The sequence below is a fragment of the Phyllobates terribilis genome, unplaced genomic scaffold (assembly GCF_046119375.1).
Source record: "Phyllobates terribilis strain yellow unplaced genomic scaffold, ASM4611937v1 Scaffold_1__5_contigs__length_1240528914, whole genome shotgun sequence".
Lineage (NCBI taxonomy): Eukaryota > Metazoa > Chordata > Amphibia > Anura > Dendrobatidae > Phyllobates > Phyllobates terribilis.
The window spans coordinates 787908336-787922274 of record NW_027362761.1 but is presented as its reverse complement, the minus strand read 5'-3'; the positions used below and the strand labels follow the sequence as shown (position 1 = coordinate 787922274).

At 44.2% G+C, this 13939-nt stretch overlaps 1 protein-coding gene across 2 annotated transcripts in view; it reads right to left on the bottom strand.

The window, feature by feature from the left end:
• Positions 1-1906: 1906 nt before the first annotated feature.
• UBA6 (ubiquitin like modifier activating enzyme 6) overlaps positions 1907-13939 on the bottom strand; it is a 102263-nt gene continuing 90230 nt past the window's right edge. For both annotated transcript variants that reach the window (XM_073637039.1, XM_073637040.1), the window contains exon 33: positions 1907-13228. In XM_073637039.1, coding sequence (XP_073493140.1) covers positions 13093-13228 — 136 coding nt within the window. In that variant the 3' untranslated portion in view covers positions 1907-13092. The remainder of the gene's footprint in view (positions 13229-13939) is intronic.

Below are 13939 nucleotides of genomic sequence, written 5' to 3'. Positions count from 1 at the left end.
CATGCATGCCCAAGCCATCACACTGCCTCTGCCGTGTTTTACAGATGATGTGGTATGCTTTGGATCATGAGCTGTACCACGCCTTCGCCATACTTTTCTCTTTCCATCATTCTGGTAGAGGTTGATCTTGGTTTCATCTGTCCAAAGAATGTTCTTCCAGAACTGTGCTGGCTTTTTTAGATGTTTTTTTAGCAAAGTCCAGTCTAGGCTTTTTTTCTTGATGCTTATGAGTGGCTTGCACCGTGCAGTGAACCCTTTGTATTTACTTTCATGCAGTCTTCGCTTTATGGTAGATTTGGATATTGATACGCCTACCTCCTGGAGAGTGTTGTTCACTGGGTTGGCTGTTGTGAAGGGGTTTCTCTTCACCATGGAGATTTTTCTGCGATCATCCACCACTGTTGTCTTCTGTGGGTGCCCAGGTCTTTTTGCATTGATGAGTTCACCAGTGCTTTCTTTCTTTCTCAGGATGTACCAAACTGTAGATTTTGCCACTCCTAATATTGTAGCAATTTCTCGGATGGGTTTTTTCTGTTTTTGCAGCTTAAGGATGGCTTGTTTCACCTGCATGGAGAGCTCCTTTGACCGCATGTTTACTTCACACCAAAATCTTCCAAATGCAAGCACCACACCTCAAATCAACTCCAGGCCTTTTATCTGCTTAATTGAGAATGACATAACGAAGGGATTGCCCGCGCCTGTCCATGAAATAGCCTTGGAGTCAATTGTCCAATTACTTTTGGTCCCTTTAAAAACAGGGTGCCACATGTTAAGGAGCAGAAACTCCTAAACCCTTCATCCAATTTTAATGTGGATACCCTCAAATTAAAGCTGAAAGTCTGAACTTCAACTGCATTTGAATTTGAATTGTTTTGTTTAAAATTCATTGTGGTAATGTCTAGAACCAAAATTAGAAAAATGTTGTCTCCGTTCAAATATATATGGACCTAACTGTACTAAAAGGTGCTTTCCTTATTGACACCCAGATAAGACACAAATACTTGAAGTGGATGTAGAGCATCTTTGTAATGATATCCACAGCGATAAATACACAGCGGGTATTACTACTAGATATTTTTTCCCAAATGGTTGAGACTAACTGAAAAAAATAAAATTAAAACAATACCCTCACCGATTCCTCAAAACTCCCATTCTGACACTTACCCCATCCTTAATGGTCTTTGCTGTGTGCCAAGATGGGACCAAGAAGTAAATGGCAGGAAATACCTGGTCAGCCAATCCCTGGTTGTGTAGGCATTGCCTGATTGTTAAGGCATGACCAGTAAGTAGTAGACCAGCAGGGACTGGGTATGGGAGCTGCGGGGAGTGAGTGAGAAAGCGTAAGGGCTCATTCACACGTCAGTTTTGAGTTGTTTTTCTTCACGGATGTCACTTGTATCTATGACAATATATGACCTGTCAGATTTTTTCCTCGGACCGAGTGGTCCAAGAAAAATCATGGAGACATGTTCGATTATTGATCCGAATGTTGGATCAAATTCAGCAATGAAAGTTTATGGGTCAGTGAAAAAAAAAAATCTGACTGCATTTGAATGCCATCCTTGTACTATCCATTTTTCACTGACTGATAGATGTGAGAAGGTGGAGAAACTTTTTTTTTGCTTTTTTTTTTATAATCAGTGAAAAAAAAGCTGTTGAAACTCTGACCAAACATTGATGACCACGGATGAAAATGTGATGAAACTTGGGTCTGTTTTTCTTGTACATTGAAAAACTGACATCTGAATAAGGCATAATGTTGTTCTTATAGTTTTAAACCAGTCTTAGTCATTTAATTATTTTTTTTTTTCTCCTACCATATGATTCTCATTAAGAGTTCAAACCGCCCCCAAATTTTTTCTTTCATGTAGTTAGGATAGATGTACAAAAAGAAAAAAGTCAGTAGAACTGAAAAATATTAACTGCTTTTATTCAAATATCGACTATAATAATACTATGTACTGAAAAGTCAGTCTTGAAACCAAAATATTACATCTTTAAAACAATTGATAGCCGCAGACTTGTCATTGTGGCAATGGCCTTGCTTGCATATGGCAATAAAATGCCCCTGAGGATTAAAGAAAAATAAAACATAAAAACAAGAAATTAATCTCTGATTTGATAGCTTGGCTCATTTCTGTTTTCCATACTGACCCTTTGGACTATTCCAGTAGTGAGAGTTTTATTAAATTCAAGTCATATGTAAGACATCATGTAATATTACATCAATCTTCCTTAATAAAAGAGGGTACAGGTAGATGTGTAGATACTAAATGAATGGAAATTCCATGTCAACTGCGATCTCAGTATCAAAGTTTATCCACTTGATTAGATTCCCTAGTCGTGACTTCTGAAGTAGACTTTGGTCAGGTTAGTAAGTCAAGGTGTACATGATTTACCCATATGCTGCATGAATAAAGCTGACTATATTAGAACGTTATAGAATTATTATACAATTTCAATTCCTCACTACTTGTGTTTCGTGAATGTCCACATTCTTGTTTAGATTCAGAACCTAATACCCATACTTAAATGACGTAGGTCAATGGCTCATGACCGCGAGTCAAAGTTCTGGTCTATGATAAACTGTGTTAGCTGTATGGGCTATAGACATCCTGCAAACAAGAATGATTCCATTTAGTTTGAGCAAGCAGTGATCTTAAGATGAGAAGTAGTTTAAAATTATCCTAAATGTGAACATTTTTCCCCAATAGAAAAAAATTAAAAATATGTATTAGTTCCAGTTGGACCTGTGCATAATACAGAACAGTGTTTTTCCATCGGTGAAGCACGTCATAGTTGTAGCTTGTAGGGGAGGCCCAGCTGTGGAAGGGATCATGAGATTCACACGCCTTTCTATAGTAGCACTAGTTTTTTGTTATGTCAATTTTTTATGGATACTAATTAGTCTATGGGGATGTTACAATTGTAAAAAAAAAACAAAAAAAAAAAACAACATGTCCATTTTTATTCCAAATCAAGAATTAAACTAGCAAAAGCAAAACTACGGTGAAAAATTTAGACAGCACACTGGTGGCAGACTAGTTGCGTCTTAGTGCGGTCTGCTTTTCACTGTTCGCTAAGAGAAATTTAAGAGACCTCCATCATATGTTTTTTGTTTGCATATACAAGAAAAACTGATGATACAATGATGGAAATTGGGCCATTTTTTAAAATAAAGGAAAAACTGTTTGAAAGTAGCCTAGGAAGAAACAGATAATTATTTGTGTGTCTATTTAAGGGGAATGTGTGAGTAGGATCAACCATCCTAAGCCATCTATATAGGCACTTAGGTCATAGAAAGCTGAATAGAATGACAGCTAGATATCTGCGATATGAAGTCTTGTTCCAGAAAAATCCACGTTTTTTTCTTATATGTAAATGAGCTGTTAAGATACATCAGAGGGACATATGATCTGGAGCCAGATTCTCATGCAGATCTATTTTAAATGAAAAGGGTGCATTACCAGTGTTAAACTAAGTAATTTATTTGTAATGAGACAAGGTTCAATTCTGCTGTACTGTGTTGGTTATAATCAAAACACAGCTCTGCAGCACAGCTGCCAGCACTGAGAGGGCAACTGCTGCTGCAAATGTTTGTAATGAGACAAACTTCACTTCTGCTGTTGTGCAAGCTCTCTCTAATCTCACTGCAAAGCTGTGAGTTATGAGAGAAAACTGTAAGTTATTACATATCTCACACTGGTAACTCCCCCTTTTATTTAAAATAAGCTCTCAAGGCAGATTCTCATCTGTGTCCAGACTATAGATCCTAACAGATCATTTATATAGGAAACATTGATTTCTCTGGAATAAGACATAGGATCGCAGATATCAAGGTATCAATAACTTACTGTGACCTACAGATCCATATACATGGCATAGGAGAGTTGATCCTACTGAAAAATGTCCTTTAATGTTATACTGTTTTTAGAAGACAAATTAAAGGTAGGCCTACTTTACACCATGTTTTATGGTGTACTTGACGTATCCATTTGAACTGTAAAAAAAAAGTATCCATTTATATCCTTTATGTATATAGAATATACTGGGAAAACGTATGTCAAATGGGTATCTAATTTGACATACTCTGTTTTGAACTGATTTTTTTCCCAGGAGGCAACAAACAGTCTGCTGCATCTTTTTACCCTTAAAAAACTGATCCATTTTTCAGATCAGTTTTTTTATAGTATGAAAATGTGAGGCTGCAAAAAAAAAAAAAAAAATACAATACAAAAATATGGTGTGAAACAAGCCTATTTGGTATTAAAATTGGTCAGGTATCCCTATGTTCAAGCAGATAAGGTCCCAGTAGAAAACATCTCAGAATTCTGCCTTGCACTAGACTTCAGTGTGTTGTGTGTATATAGTAACATAGAATCATGGAGCCACATTGCTACTCTGACCAGTAATCAAACATCCAGCGGCAAAGACTGTGTGACACGGTCACATCATGTTACAGAGGATACAATTTTATGAGGTCTAGTGTATACACAAGCCCAACAGGGACTAGACTTGCAGTCAGACATTTTATGGCAAGAATTTTTATAAGGTTTCTGTAATTTGGGAGAAATGTTTGAATCTCATCTCATCCAGTAAAAACATTAGCGGCACTCACTGTTCGGAATAAAGGTTATTCTTTATTCAGGTCCTTTTAAAACAAACATTGTGACGACGAAGAAAGCTGGGAGAAGAGTAGCGGATGCGGTTAGGCAAACAATTTAAAGGATAGTGCCGAGTCAGTACATTTCTTGTTGGTGTGAATGTGTGAATCTCAGACGACCCCTTTAAAGAGAGTTTATTACCCCCAAAATGCTAGCTAAGCCAATTATATAGGTATATATAGGTAGGGAACTTAAACCCTATAAAAATCATACCTGTAGTAAAGTTTTTAGTGCTTTAGGTGGCATAAAAAAAAAGGAGATTTTTGTGTACTCACCGTAAAATCTCTCTCTCTTAGCCTCTAATTGGGGGACACAGGACCATGGGTGTTATGCTGCTGTCCACCAGGAGGCGACACTATGCATAATCTGAAAAAGATCAACTGTGGCTCCTCCTCTGCAGTATACACCCCTGGACGGCATCAGCCTTCTCCAGTTTTGTGCAAAAGCAATAGGAGGAATGTAACATGGATAACATACCATGCCTATAAGAAGGCAGCTATGTACGAGCTCAAGAAAAAACAAAATATGAGAACTCAACATAACGGCCCGGAACGGGCAACAGGGTGGGAGCTGTGTCCCCCCCAATTAGAGGCTAAGAGAAAGAGATTTTACGGCGAGTACACAAATCTCCTTTACTCTGTCACCTCATTGGGGGACACAAGACCATGGGACGTCCCAAAGCAGTCCCAGGGTGGGAAGCAATGGACGAATATTGTGTGGACAGGCCCCTATAATTGGGGCACTGCCGCCTGCAGGATACGTCTGCCCAGGCTCGCATCTGCTGAGGACTGGGTATGAACCCTGTAGTGTTTGGTAAACGCGTGTAGGCTAGTCCAGGTGGCTGCCTTACACACTTGTTGTGCCAAGGCCTGGTGCCGAATGGCCCAGGAGGCCCCTACCGCACGTGTAGAGTGTGCCGTAATACCTGCTGGAAGAGGAGAATTTTTGAGGCGGTAGGCCTCTTGTATGGTGGATTTGATCCACCTGGCAAGGGTAGCTTTGGAAGTTGGCAGACCCTTGCGGCCACCTTCCAGAAGAAGAAGGAAAAGAGAAATTAGGACTTCCGGAAGGGCGCAGTCCTAGACACATAGATATGTAATGCCCTGACAAGGTCAAGAGTATGCAGAGCCTCCTCCACTCTATGAACCGGGACCGGACAGAGGGATGGCAGTGAAATTTCCTCATTGAATTGGAAGTTGGACACAGCCTTTGGAAGGAAGGATGGGACCGTACGGAGAACTACCTTGTCCTGGTAAAAACCCAGGAAGGGTTGTCTGCAGGAGAGTGCTGTGAGTTCAGACACCCAGCGTAGCGAGGTGATTGCCACTAGGAAAACCAATTTCTGGGATAGAAGGCAGAGTGAGACTTCCCTAAGGAGTTCAAAAGGTGTTTCCTGCAATGCTGTCAGCACCAGGTTGAGATCCCACGTTTCTAGTGGTCGTCTGTAGGGGGGAACCAATCGGGAAACCCCCTGAAGAAAGGTCTTTACTTGCGGCTTGTTAGCAATGCACCTCTGAAAAAGCACAGAGAGCTGACACTTGGCTCTTAAGGAAGGCCAGGGACAGTCTGGCCGCCAGACCCGACTGGAGAAACCCAAGTACCCTGGGGAGGGAATAAGGGAATGGGGTCTGGTCACGAGATTCGCACCAGGTAAAGAAGGCTTTCCAGGTACGGTAATAAATCTTTGCAGAGGTTGGCTTCCGTGCTCTGATCATGGTTCCAATGAAGTCAGGCGAGAACCCTGACTGGGTTAAAACCCAGGTCTCAATAGCCATGCCGTCAAATTGAGGGCCCCTGAGTTCTGGTGGTAGAACGGGCCTTGTGACAGAAGATCCGGGCGATCGGGGAGACGCCAGGGGACGTCTGCTGTAAGCTGCACGATGTCGGTGTACCATGTACGTCTGGGCCAGTTTGGTGCGATTAGGATGGTTGGAACTCCCTCACCACTCTGGATATCAGGGGGAGAGGTGGAAAAATGTACAGGAGCTGGAACTGGGTCCAGTCCTGAACCAGGGCGTCCGCTCCTAGCGCCCGCGGGTCGTGTGTTCTGGCCATGAAGTTGGAGACCTTGGCATTGAAGTGTGATGCCATTAGGTCCACGTCCGGAGTCCCCCAGCGATGGCAGATCTGGCGAAAAACTTCGGGATGGAGAGACCAGTCTCCAGAGTCCATTCCTTGCCGGCTGAGAAAGTCTGCCTCCCAGTTGTCCACACCCGGAATGTGGACCGCAGAGACCACCGAACCGGTGTCTTCCGCCCAGTGGAGAATGTGTGTCACTTCTCGCATCGCCTGGGCACTGCGGGTTCCCCCTTGGTGATTCAGCATTGTCCGACTGCACTCTGATGTGAGAGGCTGCCAGTAAGTGATGGAAGGCTCTCAATGCCAGGAGGATGGCAAGAATTTCCAAGATGTTGATGGGCATGGTCGCTTCTGCTGGGGACCACTTGCCATGTGCTCTGTGGTGGGTGTACGTGTACCGCACTCCAACACGTCAGGCTCGCGTCGGTGGTCAGAACCTTCCATTGACCCGTGAGAAAGGATTTCCCCTTTGTTAGTGAGGTTGGCTTGAGCCACCAGTGCAGGAACATCCTGGTTGACCACGTCAGCTGGAACTCCCTGTCGAGAGAAAAAGGGTTCCTGTCCCATGACTTGAGGATGGCAAGTTGGAGAGGCCTGAGGTGAAGCTGGGCAAATGGGACCGGTTTTATTGCCGCCACCATCCTGCCAAGGACTCATGGCAAACCGGAGAGATCGAGGGGGTTTGCTTAGGAGGGTGCGGACTCCTAAACGGAGAGGCAGTGCCTTGTCCTTGGGAAGGAGCACTAGACCCCTGGATGTGTTGAATAACATTCCCAGGAAGGTCAGAGACTGACTCGGGGTTGGTGATGACTTTTGTAGGTTGACTAACCAGCCTAGGCGACTCAGAATGTCGATTGTGATTGAGATGCTGAGCTCGCAGTCCTTGAAGGTGGGAGCCTTGATAAGGAGATCGTCCAGGTATGGAACGACTACTATACCTCTGGAGTGCAGGACATCCATGGTGGCTGCCATGACTTTGGTAAACACTCTGGGAGAAGTGGCGAGTCCGAACGGGAGAGCCACGAACTGGTAGTGGTCTTGGTCGATTGAGAACCTGAGAAATGTGATGGGCGGGCGCAATTGGTATATGCAGGTATGCGTCTTGTATGTCTATGGAGGCGAGAAATTCTCCCTTCTCCATGGACGCAATGATGGACCGAAGGGACTCCATGCGGAAAGGACGTACCCGTACCTATTTGTGGAGCTGTTTTAGGTCCAGTATGGGCCGTACGCCGCCTCCTTTCTTGGGGAATACGAATAAATTTGAGTAGAACCCTTGGAAGCGCTTGGCCGCGGGGACCGGTACTATGACTCCTGCTTGAAGAAACGAGGAGACCGCTTGGTGGAAGGCATGAGCCTTGGCTGGCGGTTTTGGGGGAACAGACAGAAAGTCTGCTTGGTGGGTTGGAAGTGAACTATCTTGTATCCTGAAGACACTAGTTCCCTGACCCACCTGTCTTCTGTAATAGGCAGCCAGACTTGATGAAATAGCGAAAGACGGCCGCCTACAGGTGGGGTGTCTTCCAGAGTCCGTGAGTCATGGAGGAGGAAATTTAAGATTTTCCTCCTTTAAACTTTGATTGGCCTGCTCGTCTGCCAGGTCTTGTCCGACTTTTGCGTCGACCGCGAGTTGTCTCTGCGTGGGGCGCGGTTGCTATTTTGTGCTGGTCGCAAGACAGACCAGCCGGAAGAGTTCCAAAAGGATCGGAATCGAGTTTGGTTACGCTTCTTGTAAGTGTGTTTGGGCTTCAGTTGGGGGAGAGAGGTACTCTTACCCCTGGTGGCATTGGATATCATTGTGTCCAACTGTTCACAGAAAAGTCGACTACTGAGGTATGGGAGGTGCGTAAGGGAGTTCTTTGAGGCTGCATCTGCTTTCCATTCCCGCAGCCAGAGGATACGCCGAATCGTGATGGCGTTTGATGCTATCCCCGCTGCACCCCTTGCAGAATCCAGAGCTGCATGAAGCATGTAATCTGCTACAACTGCTATTTGGACCGCTTGGTCAGACAGCTCAGGAGCAGATACTTGTAGGCTAGCTTGTAAATTTTGGGCCCAAGCCAGGATGGCCTTGGCAGCCCAAACTGAGGCGAACGCGGGAACCAGGGAGGCCCATGCGGCCTTGAAAATTGAACGAGCCATGCGTTCTACCTGCCTGTCTGCTGTGTCCCTGAGGGTTGAGCTATCTGGCAGTGAAAGGAGTGACTGTGCTGCTAGCCTAGAGACTGGGGGATCCACTTCAAGTGGATCTGTCCATTGTTTGGTGACCTCCTGTGGGAAGGGGTACCGCGCCACCAGATATCTGCGATTGGTAAACTTCTTCTCAGGCTGTGAGAACTGCTTTTTAACGATCGCCTTAAACTCTAGGTGGTCAAAGAAGACCTTAGGCGGTTTCAGAACTCCTTCAAAGGAAATCTTATGTCCTGGTGTCGCCGGGGGTGGATCAGAGATGTCCAGCACCCGATGGATGGATGAGATTAGATCATCAACTAGCGCTGTATTGCTAGGGGGATAGGGATTAGGGACCCTTCGGTTTCCTTGTCCGAGTCGGAATCACAGATGTCTTCCGAATCCTGTGTATCACTAAGGCGTCTCCTGCTGGGTGAACCGGAGCGGAGGCCTTCTCTGGTCAGGGATGGCTGTGGGGATCTGTATTGTCTGTCCCTGGCAGGGGACGGTCTAGATGAGCTGGGACTACGGTGTCTCTCCCTAGAAGGGGATGACCGTGTGGGTATGGGATGACGCAGATGAATGTGACCTGTGGGTCCACTTGCGTCCTGACCTAGACGTGGATGTGCCCGTGCCGTCAAGTCCCTGAGTGGAACTCTCCCTTTGCTGGGTAGTGTTCATAGCCGAGGCATGACTCTGCAGAGTCTGAAGCAATGTGGATGTGAGGTTATCTATAGACTGAGTCATAGATTGCGACATCTGAGTGACTCATTCCGGCGTGGCATTAGACACTGAAGCATTGGCAGGGGCTTCTTGGGGCTCTGGCACAGCAGTCTGGATGCAGTCCTGGCAGTGTGGGTACGTGCTGCCACTGGGGAGAATATTACTGCAGGCTGTACAGAGTGCATAATAGCAGTCCTGCCTGGTTCTCTTGGACCTTGAGCCCGGTATAGTGCACAGGGGTGGCTATGCAGAGGGCCCTGGCTATGCAGAGGAGCTTATAGGATTCACAGCCAAGGGAGAGACTCCAGCTGTGATCTTACCCCACCAGTGTGTCTCTAGGTCCAGCGCCGAAGATCCACAGTGCTGTGCCCCACGGAGACTGGCAGGCCTGGTCTGTATGTGCCGACCAGTAGCTGCAGGGTTAATCTTTTCCTGCAGTAGATAATGGCCGGAGTTGAGGAAGGTGGGCGGAGAGCTGAAAAGGGCGTCAGTTTGCTATGAAAACGTGCCCTTTCAGTCTGGATCCGCCCCTATCACACTGTAGAGTGCATATTCGTCATCTGGGGGGCGGAGAGGGGGTGGCGGCTTCGAGATAGGCGGAGCCACAGTGTAAATTAGAAACCTGATGCCCAAAGGGGCTCCAGGCCGGCGCAGAAGTCCGGGAGGGGGCCGGATCTGAACCGGACCCCCCCCCCCCCCTCCGGATATAAAGGCAGTAATAGCGGTGGGGGTATCAGTGGAAGGGGGAGCCCTTGAAGGGTCCCCCTGAGGCACCATAGCGCTGGTGCTGCCACAGAGACAGGGCCAGGAAGGCCTGTGTCTACATGTGCCATGCCTGCCTGCACTCCCATGCCGGAAGTCTCGCAGGAGACCCACTTTTCTCCATCTGTAATCCCGTCGGAGAAAAACGGAGTAAAAATTTTTAGGTGTGCCTCCTTGCGACACTAAGCAAAAACTGGAGAAGGCCGACGCCGTCCAGGGGTGTATACTGCAGAGGAGGAGCCACGGTTAATCTTTTTCAGATTATGCATAGTGTCGCCTCCTAGTGGACAGCAGCATAACACCCATGGTCCTGTGTCCCCCAATGAGGCGACAGAGTAAACAAACTTATTTCATATGCAAATGAGGAATGCTTCTGCTTAGTGCACCGGTACACCCCCTCAATCTGCATATTGAGCACGGCCATATCTTGATTTAAAGCGCTCAACCGAGCGCTGCCTGAGTAGCAATGATCACAGTGTCGCCATGATCACAAAGTAATTTCCGTCTCCTGCTCCTGTCTGCAGTACAGTACTTAGCGGCGACTGCAGAAAGGAGCAGGGGATGCAAGCTGGCAATGACAGTGTCCGTATGGGGGTTCAGAACCAATGAATTGAATCAGTGACTCTGCACTTCCACACAGACATTGCAGTTGCAGAGTCCCCTACCTATCTGTGTAAGCGGTTAAGTTAGTGTTTTGGGGGTGACAGACTACCTTTAAAAGTATACTGAATTATTCTTTGTACAATGAATAAACTATTTAAATAAAAGCAAAAAAAATCCTTGTTGATTCAGTAGAAAAAAAAATGTGTAGGAAATGTGCATTTAAAAAAGACCAAAACCTTTACTGTGCAAAAAAAAAAATATCGGAGAAATTAATCAACCTTTAAGAAATAATTTTGGTCAGTATCTTAACAAGTTCACAGTTTATGGCAGAACTTTGATTTACATGGAAGTTTTAATGCGATGATCACCATATTCACAAAAGTGCTGAAAATTCATAAAGTCGAAGAATGTGAAATCTCTTGTTAAATGCCCGCTGGGTATCAATATTCTAAGATTCAGTGCTGCACTTCTTTTCTTTCACGGAATAAATTGAAAGTTTAGTAGATGAGTAAACCTAAAGACCATTGAGCTATGCACGCATTGGGCCTCAACTCCTCATAATTGAGAAGTATGGCAAATTATGTGAATGACTGTCGCTTCATATAATAAATTGGCACAGATTTCTTAGCCTTCACCCAAAAAATTAGCAAGTTTACATTTTCTCTTTTAAAGTGAATCTGTCAGAAGGTTATTGCTATGTAATCGGAGGACAATATGAGGTTGGGGCTGAGAAACAGATTTCAGGGATGTCACTTAGGCTGTGTGCTGTTTCAAAGTAATTAGGTTTTATCACCAGGAGATTATCACTGCCTGGACTACAGCTCGTGAGCCTGGTCTGACCACATCCCCTACTCTGATAAGCAGCTCACTGTCTATGGACTATCTACACAGAAAGCTGTGGTGTGGGCAGGGATAGCTCTGCTACATGCTACATCTAAAAACTGATAGTTCACGGAGTGCAGCAGTTGCGACACAAAGTGATACATTGTTGGAATCAGGGTCTCTTTTTGTACATTATGCTGCTCGCAGATGAGGTAGCAAAAACCTGATAATAGATTCCCTTTAAGAGATTTTAGAAAAGAGTCTGGAAAGGTGGGACCCTTAATGATCAATAGAATCAGCCAGATTTGTATGGAAGTTTATAGAAAGATGTAATAAAAAAAATCTGCTGTTTATAGAGGCTAACCTATAGTTACAAAATAAATGGTCTAATTTTACTGTTAAGCTTTCAATGCTCTTCATCCCTTACTGTGACCTATCAGACACTACAATATATAGTCTGACACCAGCTAAGGCAAAATGGATGACTTAGAGTGTCTTAGTAGTCTCCTGTTGTCAGAATATGTATGTCATCTAGGTATATAGAAGTCATACAGAACACAAAGAAGCATTTATGAAGACATTAATAAAAGAAGATAAAGGAGTGCGTGCATGAACATACATCACTGCCAAGCACACATTACACCACTTCATCACATCTTAGAACACTAAGGCATTTCAGAGGTCAGCAACTTCTAACACCCTTATAATGTACAGCACAGATGTTACCCTGTGTAAGTATATACTGTGATCTAGCTCAATGAGATCAGTAGGATATATATATATATAAAAAAAAAAAGAGCCATTTGTAGGGTCACAGTACAAGTTACGCGGAGAAACGTTCGTCTTTACCTTGTATATACATACACACACACACATACAAAGCTAGATGAACTCAAGTGCACACACTGACTACAAGGCACAAAGACGTATTATTACGGAATAGTATTCTAGCACATTCCACCTTTATCATTTCAGGAAAAGAGATACAGTACAAATTGAGCTGTCAATAGTCGTCCTAATTTTCCTTCCTATGTTTTTTTTTTCATGATTATTTTTTGGGTTATAGCACAGAATATTGCATCTAAACATTCTGTAATCCAGTCCAAAGAAATGCATACAACAAAGCAAGGGGAGACACTATAGGTGCAGATTCTGTTATGCATATATTAGTGCAAATCACTACTTCCACTGGTTCCTCTTTGTTAAGGCTTCACCCTGTTGTGACAAGTAGTACCAACAAAAATGGAGGAGAACTTCAGCAGTGCTGCCATTAATTGCTTTCCTTGTTGAAGTAATATCTCACAGGGGGTCCAGGTAAATCTTCATCTTCATCGGCCTCTGGGGCAAACGACACAGTCAGGTCGACATATTTTCTATCAGCTCCAGCCTTCACAAGCTTGTGCATTCTAGAGTGGAAAAAAAAAGTGCTCAATATACATTCCATACAACACTTTACCACAAAGGGGAACATTTGGGAAAAAGTGTCTAAAGATAAAACTTACAAAGTACATGAAGAAAAGTATCATCTCCCAGTTGGCACATTTCTTGTTTAAGAATAAATGGAATGTTTGTCATGAAATAACTTATTAGAGGTGATTAGCATTCAACGCGCTTTGGAGATAGATTGCCCTATACATCAGTTTTTTACCCGATGAAGGGGAGCAGTCTGGCCTGAAACACATTGTATGCCAATCAACTAAGAAAAATTTCACGACGAACATTCCATTTATTCTTAAACAAGAAATGTGCAACTTAGCGATAGCCTTTTTTTCCTAAACCTAGGTTATGTACACACAATTTTTTGAGGAGTCTTTAGGAGCAGGTCCGCTCCAAAAATGCCTGAACAAAAAACACACTTAAAAATCGCTTGAGACACTTACTATTTATTTCTTTGGCTGTTAATATGTTCCGCTTTTTGACCGATTTTAAGTTGGCTTCTTTTACACACCAAGTGTTTAGAATAAGTGACCTGACAATTCTTCAGGCATTTTCTGCTATGAAACAGCTTCGTACAACAGATCACCTTAAAAGAGGTTGTCCACTACTCAGACAAATCCCTTCTCAAACCCTGCTTTTCCCCTCAGTAAAATAAGAACACTTCTCACATTCTGTGCAGG